We start from the raw sequence: 18,483 nt of genomic DNA, 5'->3' as shown, positions 1-18,483 counted from the left end.
AATGCCCAATCATCTTCTGGCAAATTATATTATTGCGAACAAGAGTCATGTGTAGGAGGGAAGCTAGTGATGGGCAAGGATTATCTGGCCTTTAATAAGAAAAGGGTGATAAAATGAAAAACGGAATTAACTTGTCAATGCCAAACACAATTAGTTTGGGCTTGCACCATTGCACTGTAAACATGTGTTCTTTTGTTTCCATTAATTGATTGAAAAGAAAGAAATTATATTTTATGCCTGCATTAGAAAAGTTATACAAGATGCCAGCAATAAATTTGGGGTTAATGATCCAATTCTATGATGTTTTATGCTTGATACACAAAGACTAGTGATGAACACTTAATCCACAGCCCTCAGTGTGAATCTATGTTCCCAAGCCACAAACACCAGCCTTGCTCCCTGCCTGAAATTAAACCAGATATTTTTCACTTGGTTGTCATACTTGATCCCAAAACGAGTTATAGACCATAAATTCATGCCTTTGTTAAGATTTCCACCCACATAACATTACTTTGTTACATAACCTACTGCTTCAACTTATCTGCTCCTGAAACCTTATCAAATCTTTAGTTTGACCATCCCAATGCAGTCCTGGCCTGCCTTCATCACTCCACCCTCTGTAAACTCAAGGTATCGTGAAGAGCTTTTGTAACATGCTAACCAGTCAGCTGAAATACTATACATGATTACAATTGAGCCATCCACGGTGCACAGATACATGATAAAGAGAATAATGTTTAGCACAAGATAAAGTCCATTGAAGTCTGACTAAAGGTAGTCTGAGGGTCTCCAATGAGGTAGATATTAGCTCAGGCCTGCTCTCTAGTTGTTGGTAGAATGATTTAGTTGCCTGTTAACTGCTGGGAAGAAACTATCCCTGAATCTGAAGGTGTGCGTTTTCACACTTCTGTACCTCTTACCTGATGGGAGAGGGTAGGCCTATGGTCACCTGTAGTCTAAATCACCCACCGCCTATGTGCATGTAATGTGGCTTAAGCTCTGAGTTAAGCAATGATTCCGTTGTGAAATTCTCAAATTTGGCGGCATGGTGATGCAACGGTAGAGTCGCTGCCATACAGTACTTCAGCGCCAGAGTCCCGCGTTCGATCCCAACTATAGGTACTGTGTGTATGGAGTTTATACCTTCTCCTCGTGACCACGTCGGTTTTCTCTGAGATTTTCAGTTTCCTCCCACACTCCAAAGACATACATGCTCGTAGGTTAATTAGCTTGGTATAAAAGTAAATTGTCCCTAGTGTGTGCAGGATAATGTTAGTGTGCGGGGATCGCTGGTCAGTGCGGCCAGACCTGTTTCTGCACTGTATCTCTAAACTAAACCAAGTCTTTCCAGTCATTCCCTACCTCTGAAGATTCTCCAGCCCGATAATGCTTTTAACTACCTGTGTTTCGTGCATCTTTGGCTTCCTGGTTTTATCTGTTCCCTGGATTCAACTACAAAGCTCAAAAATTCCCTTTCAAAACCTCTCCACTTTACTACCACTCTGCCATTAAAGCCCTTCTTGAAATCCATCTCTTTCATCATTCACGTAGAATTAGGCCTTTCAGCCCATCAAGTCTACTCTGCCATTCAATCATGGCCGATCTATCCCTCCCTCCTAACCCCATTCTCCTGCCTTCTCTCCATAAACGCTGACACCAGTACTAATCAAGAATCTATCTATCTCTGCCTTTACAATATCCACTCACAGCCTCCACAGCCTTCTATGGCAAAGAATTCCACAGATTCACCACCCTTTGACTAAAGAAATCTCTCGTTATCTCCTTCCTAAAAGAACGTCCTTTAATTCTGAGGCTATGACCTCTAGTCCTTGAATGTTTCAACTTCTTAAAATTAAATCCCACGATCAAGAAACTAGAATGTCACATCTATTTTCAGATACAAATTATTCCAAAAGGCACCCAGGATGTATAGAAACTTGTCTGCTTGTCATGGGTTAGTACTCACAAAAAGAGACATATTTTCTACATACCCACAGCAAGTGCAAATAAAACACATTGCACTGATCCAAAATACAAACACTAGCATTTCCTCACCCTGAACCTTTCAAAACCATGTAGGATCTCACTGGGGAAGCCAGCTATTAAAAGACCTATTTCACGTTTTCACTCCCCAACATCAAACTCTGCTGGCTTCAGCTGCTTTGTATGTCCCCAGTAGCAATATTCCAAACTCATTGCCAGTGTAGTGTCAGCAAATGAGTCTTTATATTGCTGCATAGTAAATTCAATCAAATGACAGAGAGGACAGGCAGTTGAGTCACTAAACTGGCAACTAGACTTTATATCCATTAACCCAGATACATGAGGTTGAAACTCACCGTAGAATCCAGGGAATTTCAATTCAAGTAATTAGATAAACTTAGAAATTAAAGAAAAATCACAATGAAATGCAAAACTACTAAATTGTCATTAAAAACTCATCTGGTTCACTAATGTCCTGACTGTGACCGTGTGGGTTTTCTGCGGGTGCTTCAGTTTCCTCCCACACTTCAAAGACGTGCAGGTTTGTAGGTTAGTTGTCTTTGGTAACAATATTAATTGTCCCTAGTGTGTAGAAGAGATCGCTGGTCGGCGCAGACTCAGTGGGCCAAAGAGCCTGTTTCGGCACTGTATTTGCAAATTTCAAAGTAGTTCATGAGAATGGAATCCTATGTGACCTGGGAAGCACCTGTATGATTTCCAATCACCCCTTTTTCACATTTTGTTAGTGTGTAAAATCAAAGGTAGTAGCCATTGTCCACAACAACCCCCCGCCCTTTTCCAAGCCTTGGGATTCACAGGATAGCTTTACACAAGGATATTCTCATTACTGAGACTTGCACACAGATTGCATTTCTTCTGTTCTTCCTTCTCTCAACTGCAAGAGTCACTCAATATTTGATGCAGTAGTATTGTGTGCAGAAATGTGTGGTGAGATTCAACAGAGCTGGCATTATATTGGACTGTGCCGACCACTTTGACCTGTGCCAATTTGCTGGACAGATCCTGAGCCATGAGCCATGATTACGGTTCAATGTCAAGCTTTTTCGAGGGTTACATTATAATCCCTGTATGGTCAAACAGTTTTGGTTGCTTTAGGCATCACAATATTTTTAGACATTACTATCTATTAACTTTGTAGGGTTTTGATCAACATACTGTTGAACAATTAATTCTCTCATTTTAAGTAACTTCTACTTCCCCCTCGTCCCCTTTTCCCTCCCACCTTACTCCATCCTAGCCGTTTTACCAGTTCCACAGTTCTCCACATTGTTTCCCTCTTGATCACAACCTCATATAGCCAATAATGTACTTACCAGAGTGTTTAAGAAGGAACTGCAGATGCTGGAAAATCAAAGGTACACAAAAAAGCTGGAGAAACTCAGCGGGTGCAGCAGCATCTATGGAGCGAAGGAAATAAGCAACGTTTAGGGCCGAAACCCTTCTCCAGACATTGTGTACTTACCAGGCCTGAGGTCATTCGTGGCTGGCCCTGATTGTTCCTGGTCTTTTCTCACCTCCAGCTCTTCATCTCCCCACCTCACCTACTTTCAGTTTGAAGATAGCTCCCACATTGGCCTTCATCAGTCAGAGTATTGAGTATAGAATTTGGGAGGCCATGTTACAGGTGCATAAGACGTTTGTGAGACTGCATTTAGAGTATTGTGTTCAGTTCTGGGCACCATGTTATAGGAAATATGTTGTCAAGCTGGAAAGGGTACAGAGAAGATTTACAAGAATGTTGCCAGGACTAGAGGGTCTGAGCTATAGGTAGAGGTTGAGTAGGCTGGGACTCTATTCCTTGGAGCACAGTTGGATGAGGAGTGATCTTATCGAGGTGTATAAAATCATGAGAGGAATAGATCGGGTAGATGCACTGTCTCTTGCCCAGAGTAGGTGCATTGAGGACCAGAGGGCATAGGTTTAAGGTAAAGAGTAAAAGGTTTAATAGGAATCTGAGGGGTAACATTTTCACACAAAGAGTGGTGGATGTACAGAAGAAGCTGCCAGAGGAGGCTGGGACTATCCCAAAGTTTAAGAAACAGTTAGACAGGTACATGGATTGGACAGGTTTGGAGCAATATGGATGAAAAGCAGGCATGTGGGACTAATGTAGCTGGGACATGTTGGCCGTTGTGGGCAAGTTGGGCTGAAGGGCCTGTTTCCACACTGTATCACTCTATGACTCTATGACACAAAACATCACATAACCTTTTTCTCCAGAGATACAGCCTGACTTGCTGAATTACTCCAGCACTTTGTGTCTATCTTTGGTATAATCCAACATCTGCAATTCTTTGTTTCTACATACTGTGTTAGGATATTGGCTTTTTTTGTGGGCTTTAAAGCTTTATTCACCTTAATGTCAATATGTGACCCTTTGAACACACTTGCATATTGCCTAATGAATTAAAAATTGGAAGAATGGTTTTTATAGACATTTCCTTCCAATTCAGTTTTAATTCTTTGGGCCAGTCCTTTCCTAATAGACTTGGTTTAAGGGAAATCAACTACTACAATTGGCAGCTTCACTGTTGAACGTGATGGGAAGCTCAATACTGTATCACACCGAGGGATTTCAGTGACTTGCTTGAAATTGTATTTAAATTAAGTAACAATGTGTTATAAAGTCACTTTGACAGATTCCTAACAACTTTACCCAGAAGTACATACTTTACACAGTCTGTACCTTTATATCAATATTTGTATTCCCAAACCTTTCATATACTTACACTAATTTTAAAATCACTCAATTTCCTATTATTGGTGTATGTAATATTTAAAATTGCTCTTCAACTTGCCCATTTGCTTCAATATTGCACAAGCTTATCCCCCATGGTTTTCTGTTCCAAATGTTGCCCTTGCAAGGACCTGGTTGACGGTATTCTGGCCTGTCATCCTAGGTCTGGTCTTGCACACTGTGACTGTGCTCTTTCTTTATCAGTTGAATTATCTCACTGTCTAAACTGGCTTTTCTATATTGAATGGTGGCAGACTTCCCCATCATTCCAATTCTTTGCATGCTAAACTCACACACATGACTTAGACTTAGCTCCCTGGTCGTACCTGACCATTGGCTTCTGTTCCCAAGTTTACAACAATCTGTGATCTTGGATGCTGGATTAAAGTGATTCTATAATCACTCTACATTTTCATGAAATGAAATACCTTTTCTCTCCTACGGCACCAGGAGGTCTGCTCAGTGACATATGTCTCGGGTTGTCATTATGACATTTTTAATGCTTTCATCTGGATTTCTTCTTTGAGCAGTCAGTTTTGTCCTTGCCCTCATTTTCAACAATGTTGTTCATCCTGAAGAACATTTCATATATTTTATGTAAGAACTGAAGGAGTTGTATTTTATCATGAACATTAAGGTTTTAACAAGAGCAAAGTTGGATCAGAGCTGTCATTGCATACTGTTTTTGCTTTAACAGTTAACAGGTTTATACTCAATAACCATGCCTTGCCCATTATTTCTTCCATGAATAAATCAATACCATCTCTACACCGAGGTTATTGTGACTTGCTCTACTGCCATAACCTTTCAGTTTTTTGATGCAATTGACAACTTTGTTACTTTTGGACACTTGATTTTATTTTCCATCCCATCCTTGTTGCATAATCTCTGTGGCTACCCACACTTGAGTGCAGTAATGTTCCAATTTGCAGAGTAATGCGTGGGAGACAAGAAGAGGTCTAACAAAAGGACACAGGGTTGTGGAGTAAATCAGTGGGCCAGACAGCGGGTCTGTTTGTTGGAGGTTTTTCTCAGACCATACAGATGATCCCAGGTGAATATGTAGTGAAAGATGAGCTGAATTACCTGCTTAGTGATGCAGTGACTAGGACAACAACTGAATCCTGAGATATCCCTGTGGGTGTTTTTACAGGTCTGCTTGTTGAAATGTTGAGCGCAACTGTGACCTGAACTGCCACTAGCAGATTGTTGCATATGGTTGATCATCACAGAAGGTTTTGTTGACCAGATGGTATGGAGAGTAAACCGTATCTCTTGTGATCATGAGCACCATCATTATGTCCTGCCTCTGCGCTCTGTGGCAATGGATCTTCAGCTTAGGACATTTTATTCAGTGAGTCATACTCCACCCATGCCCTCTTTAACACACAACATCTCCTCATTCTATTTATTTTCAGTTTTCTTTACCTGATAAGCACCATTACATCCATGCTATGGAACAAATAATTCAGCTGTTATTTACAATTCTGTCAACAAGCAGCAGGTGATATCAGGGTCTAGAAGCAAGATGTTTCTCAAAGGGTAAGATGTTTATGTTCACAATGTGATTTAGAAGAAGGTTGTACTCACCCAAAATTGAAAGAAGGTAGAAGTTGATTCTTCTAGCTTTTTCCAATACAAACCGCTTTCATAAATCTGGTTAGTGCTTCACTTTTAATTTGTTATTCATAAAAGTGCAAAAGGGAATAGTTGATAGAAATTTCAATATAATGGGCATAATCCACAGACTGGATTGAATTTTGAATTGAATTGAAGGATATAGCAAGGAAGCAGGCTCATGGAGTCCACAGCAACCATTGATAAATGGTCGGCACAGTGGCGCAGGGTAGAGTTGTTGCCTTACTGAGCCAGAGACCTGGCTTTGATCCTCACTACAGGTGCTGAGTGTATGGAGTGTGTACGTTCTCCCTGTGATCGTATAGGTGGTCCATGCAGGTTTGCAGGTTAATTGGTTTCTGTAAATTGTGTTCAGGATAGCACTAGTATATGGGTGACTCAATGGGCCGAAGGGCCTGTTCCCACCCTGTATCTCTAAACTAAACTGTTAACTAGAACTAAATTAAACCGTTCACACTAGTTATATGTTATCACACTTACACACTAGGAGCAATTTTACAGAGGCAATTAACCTACAAACCTGCACTTATTTTGGATATGGGAGGAAACCGATGCAATCACTCTAATAATTTAATCCTTTTCCTCTGTTGAGATACCTGGATTTTCTATCATGGTCAAAAGGCACACGCCTATATCTAATTTCTGTAGCAAGATTTGAAAGGAATCACTAACTTCACCATCTTTATAGGAACTAGACCAAGTGCGGTTGTGGGGGGGGGGGGCGCATGCAGCGTCACGCACACTAACTATCTCCCCCCCCCGCACTCACGCTAATTACCCCCCTTATTAATATTATTAGTTTGCTCCTTTTACCCCATAACCACACTATCTACTGACATATAGCCTCCAACTTGAAGTCACATCTAGAGAGAGGGGGGGGGGGGGGGGGGGGGGGGGGGGGGGGGGCGAGGCAGAGGCGGGGGGGGGGTAGAGAGTGAGGGCAGAGAGAGAAGGGGCAGAGACACAGAGAGAGACAGAGACACAGAGAGAGGGGCAAGAGGGAGAGGGGGGTGGAGAGGAGGAGAAGAGGAAGGGTGGTTGACGGTGGAAAGGTGGGGGAGGAGGGTAGGAGAGAGAGAGGATCATAGTGAGGGGGGAGAGAGAGGGGGTGCTGAGAGGGGGGTGAGGGGGGGAGAGATGGGGAGCAGGGGGGGAGAGTGGAGGGAAGAGGATGGAGGGGAGGAGGGGAGAGAGGGGGGAGGAGGGGGGAGGGGGGGGGGAGAGGGAGGGGGAGGGAGAGGGGGGAAGGAGAAGAAGAGGGGGGGAGGAGAGGGGGGAAAGAGGAGAAGAGAGTGAAGGGAAGGGGGAGGATGGAGGAAACAGAGGGGGAGGAGGAGAGAGAGAGAGAGGGGGGAGGAGAGAGAGGGGAGGGAGGAGGGGGGGGGGAGAGGGGGAGAGAGAGGGCATGCTGAGAGGGGGTGTGAGGTGAGGGGGAGGGGGGGAGAGGTGGGGAGCAGGGAGGGGGAGATTATCTGATCTAATTAATCCAATATTGAACTCTTTGGCCTGGATGCCAAATGTCACGTCTGAAGGAAATCAGGCATCGCTCATCACCTGGCCAATACCATGCCTGTGATGAACATGGTGGTGGCAGCATCATGCTGTGGGGATGTTTTTCAGCAGCAGGAACTGGGAGATCAGTCGGGATCGATGGAAAGATGAATGGAACAAAGTACAGAGAGATCCTTGATGAAAACCTGCTCCAGAGTGTTTTGGACCTCGGACTGGGGTGGAGGTTCACCGTCCAACAGGCACACAGCCAAGACAACGCAGGAGTGGCTTTGTGACAAGTCTGTAAATGTCCTTGAGTGGCCCAGCCAGAGCCTGGACTTGAACCCGATCAAACACCTCTGGAGGGACCTGAAAATAGCTGTAGCATCATACCCAAGAAAACATGAGGCTGTAATCGCTGCCAAAGGTGCTTCAACAAAGTACTGAGTAAAGGGTCTGAATACTTATGTAAATGTGATAATTCAGTTATCTCCTTTCAATTACTCTGCAAAAATTTCTAAACACCTATTTTCGCTTTTTTATTATGGGGTATTGTGTGTAAATTGATGATAAAAAAATTCTAATGCATTTTAGAATAAGGCTGTAACATTAAATGTGGAAAAAGTGAAGGGGTCTGAATACTTTCTGAATGCACTATAACCAGGGCTCGAAATTAACGGTTGCCCGGGTGCCACTGACCACTCAAAGCGCCGCCGGGCAACCTAAACACCGAGTCATTTTGCCCGGCTTGGCAACCAGATACTGGTTTGTACCGAAGACAGACACAAAAAACTGGAGTAACTCCGCGGGTCAGGCAGCATCTCTGGAGAAAAGGAACGCAACGTTTTGTGTCGGTGGGGATGGCTGTATTGCGTGGGAACGATACTAGGTGCGGGGTGAGGAAGGGTCCGAGCGAATGACAGCGACAGCAGCTCCATCTCCTCCTCCCGCATCCCGCCCGCCCTGATAGCGGCCGCTGCTTGCAATCCGCTAACGGCGCTTTTAAAACAAACCCCTCCCACACGCCGAGGCTGGGAGGAGGGAGGGAGGGAGGGGGAGGCCTCGGCGTGCGGGAGGGTTTTGTTTTAAAAGCGCCGTTACAGATTTGCAAGCAGAGGCCCTTATCAGCAAGCTCCTCTATAATCTTTGCTTATCAGGGTGAGCGGGGGGGGGGGGGGGGGGGGGGGAAGGTGGGGCGGGAAGAGAGAGAAGAGGTGATGGAGCCGCTGTGCGGGACCTGTCATTCGCTCCGACCCTTCTGAAGCAGCTGCACCATAGATCCCATAGTTATGGGATCTTTGAGCTGCACCGCTTGGCCCCGCACCTTGCTGTTGGCTGGCGGAGGAGGGATGCAGTGGCGAGGAGTTCCCAACGGCCAAGGCAGCGGGGCGATGTTGTCCGAGGAGCGCTGACCCTTCTTCCTCCATACCTCGCCCCCATCCTCTCTCTCTCTCTCTCTCTCCCTCTTGTACAGTCTGAAGAAGGGTCTCGACCCGAAACATTGCCTATTTCCTTCGCTCCATAGATGCTGCCTCACCCGCTGAGTTTCTCCAGCACTTTTGTCTACCCACATTCATCCCGTACTGATCCCCCCATTCATCCTGTATTGACCCCCCCCTCCCATTCATCCTTTACTGATCCCCTCATTCATCCCGTACTGAACCCCCCCTTCATCCTGTACTGACCCCCCCCTCCCATTCATCCTGTACTGACCCCCCCTCCCATTCATCCTGTACTGATCCCCTCATTCATCCTGTAGTGATCCCCCATTCATCCTGCAGACTATCCGATCCACACTGTACTGAAACCCTCCCCGCATCCATCCCGTACTGATCCCCCCATTCAACACCACTGACATCCCCCGTGCTCTCCCCTCACAATTTTACATACTCTAACCAACACGTACTAATTCACCTGCCTCAATCCATCTATTCCGCGCCGATTGCCTTCTCACCCCCCCCCCCCCACCCTCCGGCATCTATCCACCCCGCACTGATTCACACACACCCCCTTCCCTGATCCTATTGTGCTGGAAATGTCTTCAGAGCGAACATTGACTATGTTTGATAACGGAATGCAATCAAATGTGTTTTAATTCCCATTATTTGTTTTAATCCATAAAGATGGATTAATTGAATTGTGAACACGGAAACATTAAAACCGCAGTGATCAATTGTCACTGCTGCCGTTGACACGTTATTACAGAATTAATTTCAACGGCAAATCAGTGCTCTTAATATGGAGTGTCAGTGCTGTAGTTATTTAATGAGCAACATTCACAACTATACGTACGCATATGTTACCATGGTCCAGGATTTATTGACACAGGTTGATCATACGCTGAATAATCCAACCACATTTTTGTTTGGAAGTGGAAAGAACTAATAGAAATTGCATTAATTGCAATGTGTAAAAGAGTTGAGATACTGTCTTGTAATTTTGCTGCATGTCATTGTGGTATATATCATGTCTTGATTGGTGAATATGTTTAGTTTGTGCCTTTATTTGAAGCAGAAATAATGTGTGAATGCTTCATTGGGTATAATTCCGACTGGTAACTACGCACTTCGTCCGAGCACATTATCGCACGCGTCATGCAAGCCATCTTAAATGACCACCTAAACGGTCATTTGGCAACTTAAAAAGCTGCCAAGGTTGCCCGGCTGACAACAGGGAAAAATAGTTAATCGAGAGCCCTGATAACTCAAGCTGAGAAGATCTCTTTAAAGCAAGGGTACTATCACAAGAATAAACATTAATAGTGTTGGTCCTCATTTCATGAACCAATTTTGCTTCTTCCTAATTGTGAAATATAAATGTAAAGTGTGTAACACAGTTGATTGATAACAAGTTAGCTGATTGTAGTTCAAACACTATCATAGATTTAAAAACAAAAGCTAATATTGCAGTTTCCCTTCCTGTCAGTTAATGTGAGATATGATTGTAGCTGCTTGTATTATGCTAACTTTGTAAGTGAAAATGTGGTTGACAGAAGGGTTAAAGGCTTTGTCATCCACATGATTTTCTTTTGCAATATTGTACAAGCTTCTCCTCCATGGCACTATGTTTGGTCTGTAACACACCCATCCACTTGCCCAATTCTTTCCAAACATTACAGTCACAGGAGAAACGAGCTTTCCGGCCATCTAGAAGCACTGATGCGTGCCAAATTCCATACTGCTTCCGATAATATTGTTTACTGCTCCAGCAACTCGCAAGAAACTCTACACCATCCAGGATAAAGGTGCCTGCTTGATCAGCACCCCATCAACTAGTTTAACATTCATACCTCCTACCATTGATGCCAGCAGTTGTAGGGTTTACCATCAATAAAATGCTTATTTAAGATGACTCCCAAATTTGAACAGATTAATTAGATTCACACATATGGAATGGTAATTTGGACAGGTTAACTAGGGATATGTAGTGTTTATGGAAGTTTGTACATCAGCAAGAGGTAGCCTTCATAGTTCTTCAGATTAAAAGGTTATCTTCCAAGAAAAGCATTCTTCATCCATAATAGAGGAAAAATGCTGGAGCAACCCAGCGGGACAGGCAGCATCTCTGGAGAGATGTTTTGGGTCAAGACACTTCTTCAGACTAGTCAGGGGAAAGGGATACAAGAGATATAGACAGTGATGTGGAAAGATATAGAACAAATGTTCGACCAGCGATCACCCTGTACATTAACACTATCCTATACCCTAGGAACAATTTTTACCAAAGCCAATTAACCTACAAACCTGTAAGTCTTTGGAGTGTAGGGGAAAACTGGAGCACCTAGAGAAAACACATGCAGTCACATGGAGAATGGCAAACTCCATACAGACAACACCCATAGTCAAGATCGAACCCGAGTCTCTGGTGCCTTAAGGCAGCAACTCTATTGCTCTGAGACTCTGCTGCCCAATGAGCAATGACAGTAACGTTTCCCTCATGCCATCGTTACAAAAAAAATGGGACTGTTTTGAGCATACACTTGACAAAGCATAAATCTTTGTTTATTGGTTTATTTTTGCAGCCTCTGTGTTATTGACTTGAATTCCTTAAGGTTAGCAGGACAGTTGGTGGGGGAGGGCAAAGGCACACTATTCTGTGTTCACTCTGCTGTATTATTTATTATTGATTTAGCTATTTTTCTTTCCTTCTGTGTCTAGTACTCTATTTGGACAGCCCTGTGGGTCGCCTGGAATGTATTCATTTTCTGCTTCTATTTGGAGGTTGGAGGACTCTCAAAGGTAAAGACCAGCTTTTGCAACAAGCATTGTAGCCAACGTTGGCTGGAAATATCTTGGCTTATAATTGTCTTGGAGTGAGTGATCCATTTAAATTTAAGTCCCAGGAACTTCTCCCTCTAGTTAGATGCCTAATATGTCATTTGCTTTCTCCTTTGTTTGCTTCCTTTCAATGGATGACACAGTTTAGCTAACCAAAGTCTTGTGTAGTGATTCTCTTTCTTGCAATATATTTACTGTCATGCCAATTTTTATGTTCTTATTCACTTTTAGTCTTTATAACAAAACTTGTCTCTGTACTCCAGGTTTTATTGCTCTGACATAGAAAATAAAACTAAAACAATTGAACAAAAGATGTTTCAGAATCTCTGTAATTAGGTAAACTGCATCCTCTGAGGAAAATGTCTGCAGGCTAATTAACCAGCCTTCAATTGTTGCAACAATTCTCTTTTGAATCTACTTGATTGAATCAAGCATCCTAAACCTGAAAGTTTAAGGTGAAATATTTTTGGGTGTTTGAATTAAACTTTTTATATTTTTGGACATCTAATTGCGTCTCTTTGTTTCGTAAATGTGATAAACCTGTCCAGACTTACATGGATTTGTTCACTGCTTTTACCCTGAAAGAATGGTAATATAATTATTATCATGGATGGCTCAAAATATATTATAATTTATGAGGTAGTATTTCAGTGGATATGTTCAACTTCCAGCTGACATCAGATCAAGTCAAGAGGAAAATGAATAAGACACCTCATGAACAGATGACATTACTGAGTGTAAGAGATTAGCAGCAATCGATATTTGGATCAAGTTGAAATTTGGAATCTGATCATCCACGATGAACATTATAATTTGTTACATTTCCTTCAACTTGCCACTAATTGCACATTGGGAATGTCATTTATCGTTGGCTATTGCCGTTCATCCAAATCCACAAACATTTTTGAAGCCATGATTTGCAACAATATTAGTATTGACCGTGTTCTCAATTTAAAACAAAAATCTCATACAGTTACAAAATGAGTAGTGACCTATTTCCAGTGGTCGTGGATTCAAATGTCTGTTAAATATCATTTGCAGCTTTCAAATGAGGGATTGGTTAGTTCATTTTGACCATGTGGAAATAATTGGAATATTTTTCTTTGTAGTTAATTCCTTCTGTGAAAGAATATTCATACTGAGGTAAGAATGGCTAGGATAGAGTGGATATGGTGAGGATGTTTCACTATTGGGAGAGTCAAGGACCAGAGGTCATAGCCTCAGAATTAAAGGAAGTTCCTTTAGGAAGGAGATGAGGTGGAATTTCTTTAGTCAGAGGGTGGTGAATCTGTGGAATCCATTGCCACAGAAGGCTGTGGCTGTGGAGGCCAAGTCATAGAGTCATATAGTGGTGCAGTGTGGAAACAGGCCCTTCAGCCCAACTTACCCACACTGGCCAACAATGTCCCAGCTACACTAGTCCTACCTGCCTGTGCTTGGTCCATATTCCTCCAAACCTGTCAGATCCATGTACCTGTCTAACTGTTTCTTAAACGTTGGGATAGTCCCAGTCTCAACTACCCCACCTGGCACCTTGTTCCATACACCCATCACCCTTTGTGTGAAAAAGTCACCCCTCGGATTCCTATTAATTTTTTTTCCCCTTGACTTTGAACTTATGTCCTGTAGTCCTCAATTTCCCTACTCTGGGCAATTACGAATGTCAGGGGTTATGGGGAGAAGGCAGAAGACTAGGTTAGTAGGAAGAGATAGATTAGCCATGATTGAATGGCGGAGTAGGCTTGATGGTCTGAATGGCCTAATTCTGCTCCTAACACTTATGAACATGAAAAGTATGCTGGACTGTTCTATGTTCTCGTGTTGGAGAAATAAGTGGTAGAAAAAGCTGATGAGCCCCAAGCACATGAAGGCACATGTCTCAATGTTTTGAATGAGTTAGCAGTGGAGAAGCTACATGTCCTGATTTTCACCTTTCCAAATTCCGTAGGGCCTAGTATAGTTTGCAAAGATTGGGGGGTGTCAAATAAAAAAAAAAAAATAGGGATGAAGAAAAATGGGAAACAGACCAGTTATCTTGATATGAGGTAATGGGATATGAGTTAATGGAAAATGCTAAAATGGACTATTAAGGAAGTAGTAACATGCCACTCTAAAAGTAATAAGAGGAAAAAGATTAGTCAGCATGTATTTAAGAAGGCAAAACCATGTTTAACAAATCTGTGAGAGGATCTTGTGGTTGTACCCAATGAAATCTCACCAGAATTTAGAAGATTGAGGGGGGATCTTATGGAAACTTACAATTCTTAAGGGGTTGGACAGGCTAGATGCAGGAAGATTGTTCCCGATGTTGGGGAAGTCCAGAACAAGGGGTCACAGTTTAAGGATAAGGGGGAAATCTTTTAGGACCGAGATGAGAAAAATATTTTTCACACAGAGTGGTGAATCTCTGGAATTCTCTGTCACAGAAGGTAGTTGAGGCCAGTTCATTGGCTATATTTAAGAAGGGGTTAGATGTGACCATTGTGGCTAAAGGGATCAGGGGGTATGGAGAGAAGGCAGGTACAGGATACCGAGTTGGATGATCAGCCATGATCATATTGAATGGGCTCGAAGGGCCGAATGGCCTACATCTGCACCTATTTTCTATGTTTCTATGAAATAGAGAAGGAAAAAAACGATGGCTAGAGTCTATTTGCATGTTTGGAAACCTTTCAATAAAGTGTCGCACAAGAGGTTATTGCGCATAATTTGGGATTAGGGTTGGGGTGATTCACTGGCATTGACTGTGGGTTGGTTCGCAACAAATGGGTCACTTTTGGATTGTAATGAGTGAGGTGCTGCAAGGATCTGATTGGACCCTGGCTGTTCATCATATATGTGAATGATTTGGATGAGAAAACAAAGTGTAAAATATTCAAACTTGTTGATGTTTCCAAGCAGGGTAGCTGCATGAGTTCAGGAGGATACAGAGATGGTACATAGACAAGCTATGTGAATATATGAGATGAAATGCAACGTTGAAAATTTTGAAGTTTTCTGCTTTGATACAAAAATCAAACAAAAGGGGCATTAATGAGACTTTTTGTTAGGCATATGAATTATGTGCAGGTATATCGGAGAAGGTCTTGGCATCATGTTCATCACATACATTCTTGTGCTTTTCTATTTTATATTTGTTTTAATGGTGAAAAAATGAAAAGTGTTGATATTGAGAGGCACCTGGAATCGTTACTCATAAATAATTGAAACATAGCATGCAGATACTGCAAACAATTATAAGATAAATGTTCCCTTTACGTTATTCCAAGAGAAATTGAGTAAGAGTAACGAAGATGTCTTTCTGCAGTTAGAGAGAGCTCCGATAAGTCTGCACCTGGAATGCTGTGTCAAGTTTGATCTCTCTAACTTAGGAAGGATATACTTGTAATAGAGAGAATAGCACATAGACTCACCAAGTGTATTCCAGGGAATGGGATGGGAGTTATTCAATAAGGAGAGGTTGGGGCTACACGCTAGGGCTTAGGAAAATGAGAGTTGATGCCATAGAAATGTGTGTATTTCATATGGGGTTTGACAGGATTGACGCATGGATGATATTTTGTCCCCTAATGAATTGTTTAAAACCAGTGGACACAATCTTAAGACATGGTCAGCCATTCAAATCAGAGAGTAGGTTTACAAGAATGATCCCAGGAATGATTGTCAACCTATGATGAGTGTTTGTCGGCACTGGGCCTGTACTCGCTGGAGTTTAGAAGAATGAGGGGGGACCTAATTGAAACATACAGAATAGTGAAAGGCTTGGATAGAGTGGAAGTGAAGAGGATGTTTCCACTAGTGGGAGAGTCTAGAACTAGAAGTCATAGCCTCAGAATTAAAGGACGTTCTATTTGGAAGGAGATGAGAAGACATATTTTTGGTCAGAGTATGGTGAATCTGTGGAATTATTTGCCACAGAATGCTGTGGAGATCAATTCAATTGATATTTTTTTAGGCAGAGATAGATAGATTCTTTATTGGTACAGGTGTCAGAGGTTATGGGGAGAAAGCAGGAGAATGGGGTTAGGAGGGAGAGATAGATCAGCCATGATTGAATGGCGGAGTAGACTTGATGGGCTGAATAGCCTAATTCTCCTCCTATTCCTTTACCTTAAGACCTTATGACCTTAAATGCCTTCATCCAGAGAGTAATGATTTTTTTGGCAATCTCTATCCAAGACCACTGCGGAGGTTTAGACTTTAACTTTTCAAGACGGAGATCAATATATTTGAATAATAGGGGAGTTGAAGGCAATGGTACAGAAAAGTGGCTCAAGTAAACAATGATTCAATTGAATGGCAGTCCTGGTACAAGAGCTGGCACATCGATTCTTGCTTCTATTTCTGATTTTCTTTTGGAAATGTTCCATTTGTTAAATGCTAATGTTACGAGAAACATACTGCGCATGTTTCTTTCAATTGTTTGTGAGAAATATGAAATAAGTCTGCAGTTTTGACTGCTATATTCATTTATGACAAATCAACCCTCATTTTTGTCAAACCTCAAGTGTAATTCATTCTTCACTCTGTAACTGCATGCTAGTACTTTAACAATTGATACTGCTTCATAACTGTATAAATGATTATACAAAGTAACAAAATGTTAAAATTGATAACAATAGTTTCAATTAGCCATTAGATTGGCAGCACGATGGTGCATTTGGTAGAGCTGCTGCCTCACAGAGCTGGAGACCCAGGTTAGATCCTGACCTCCGGTGCTGTCTTTGTGGAGATTGTATGTTCTCCATGACTGTGTGGATTTCCTCCGGGTGCTCGGGTTTCCTCCCATGTTCCAAAGACATACGTGTTTGGTCTCTGTAACTTGCCCTAATGTGTGCTAAAGTGGGATAACATAGAACTAGTGCAAACGGGTAATCGATGGTCAGCATGGACCCAGTGGACCTAGTGGGCAGAAGAGCCTGTTTCCATGATGTGACTTTCAATCAATTCCCACATAAAATGGCCCATCCTACAATGCACAGGCTTCCCAGTAACAGGCTCATAGAGGAAAGCCATGGCCTTGTGATGGAGATTTCTCCTCCCTCCACTGTGACACGGTGATTGAGATAGGTTAACTTGCATTGAGATATCAGCATTAGAAGCACCCAATATTTAATGAAGCACTTTGTTATGACCACTTTAAATGATTGTACAATAGTGTTGGATTAATGAAAGTTAATGAAAGGAACATGATGGGAAGAGTTCTGGTAGTGGATTTATTTTTGCGAGAGGAGAATAATGCATCTTATTTATTGACTTTTAGCAGTAACAGTGAACCTTGCCATTGTGGTATAATTTCAGGTGGTGGGCAAAGAGAATGTTGTCCCCCTTGTCGGTGATGTCTGAGTTGACATTAAGCAAGCCAATGTTTCTATATAATTGTCTTGGAATCAGTGACCATAAATATTTGGAACTGCCATGATGCAAGCATAGATATCTCTATCCGTCAAAGTGCCCTAGTATTCATTGCCTTGTTCAGTAGCAAGGCAATAGGATAGATGTAATACAATTCCAGATACAAGACTTTATAAATAACAATACCAGGATTCAGAACAAACCAACTTCTTTAAAACCCAGTGTTTCTTTCTGGCTAACTGACAGCATTAGACTGATGCATCATTTATGTTTCTTTAATGTAAGCATCTCACACTATAGTAATGCAGCTGTAACACCACGGCCACCATTTATCAGACTTCAAAACAAGAGAAATACGACAGTGCTGTCACTCACCTGGACTAGCCGCACACCAATTTGGAAGGCTTACTGCCATCACACCAGAGGAAACACTATATGGTGGCTGTTAAGTCTGGCTCCAGAGAGAAGAGATCAGTAAGTGCTACTTGAGGAACTTGAGTTCACTCAATCAAATAAATCTGACCATAAATTTTGTTTTGACAGGCTCATTCATGGAATTCATGAAACTGTTGGGTGACCCATTTGGTTCAATTATGTTCTATTTCACCACAGCTCAGTCTGATATATGTGAGACCCCATCAATGCATTTGACATTTAGCTGCCCTCTGAAATGGCCTAGAAAGACATTCAGTTTTCAGGTAGGTGTAAATGCAATACAAATGGGCAAAAAAAAGCATCTTTAACAACATCTACAGGTGCATGAATATTGAAGTGTCATAATTAAAGAAAAAAATGAAACTGGAAAAAAACTGACATGAGCTCAATGAAAATATTTTCTGAAACAACCTGTATGCATCGCCATTGATAGGTAGAGACCCATGATAGATTTGCTCAGCGCTATTGCAATCTAAGCATGCCAAAAGAAAATGGTTGTAAATCATATTGAAAACTAATTAGACCAAGTGCAGACCCGTTGGCAGA

General features: G+C 42.2%; 1 protein-coding gene across 3 annotated transcripts in view; it reads left to right on the top strand.

Moving 5' to 3' along the window:
* Positions 1 to 18,483, top strand: part of LOC129696263 (sodium/potassium-transporting ATPase subunit beta-1-interacting protein 3) — a 415,153-nt gene that overhangs the window by 224,232 nt on the left and 172,438 nt on the right. For all 3 annotated transcript variants that reach the window (XM_055633990.1, XM_055633991.1, XM_055633992.1), the window contains exon 3: positions 12,028 to 12,108. In XM_055633990.1, coding sequence (XP_055489965.1) covers positions 12,028 to 12,108 — 81 coding nt within the window. The remainder of the gene's footprint in view (positions 1 to 12,027; positions 12,109 to 18,483) is intronic.

Source organism: Leucoraja erinacea, chromosome 4 (assembly GCF_028641065.1).
Source record: "Leucoraja erinacea ecotype New England chromosome 4, Leri_hhj_1, whole genome shotgun sequence".
Lineage (NCBI taxonomy): Eukaryota > Metazoa > Chordata > Chondrichthyes > Rajiformes > Rajidae > Leucoraja > Leucoraja erinaceus.
The sequence above is the reverse complement of the archived record's forward strand: the minus strand, read 5'-3'. Positions and strand labels throughout refer to the sequence as shown.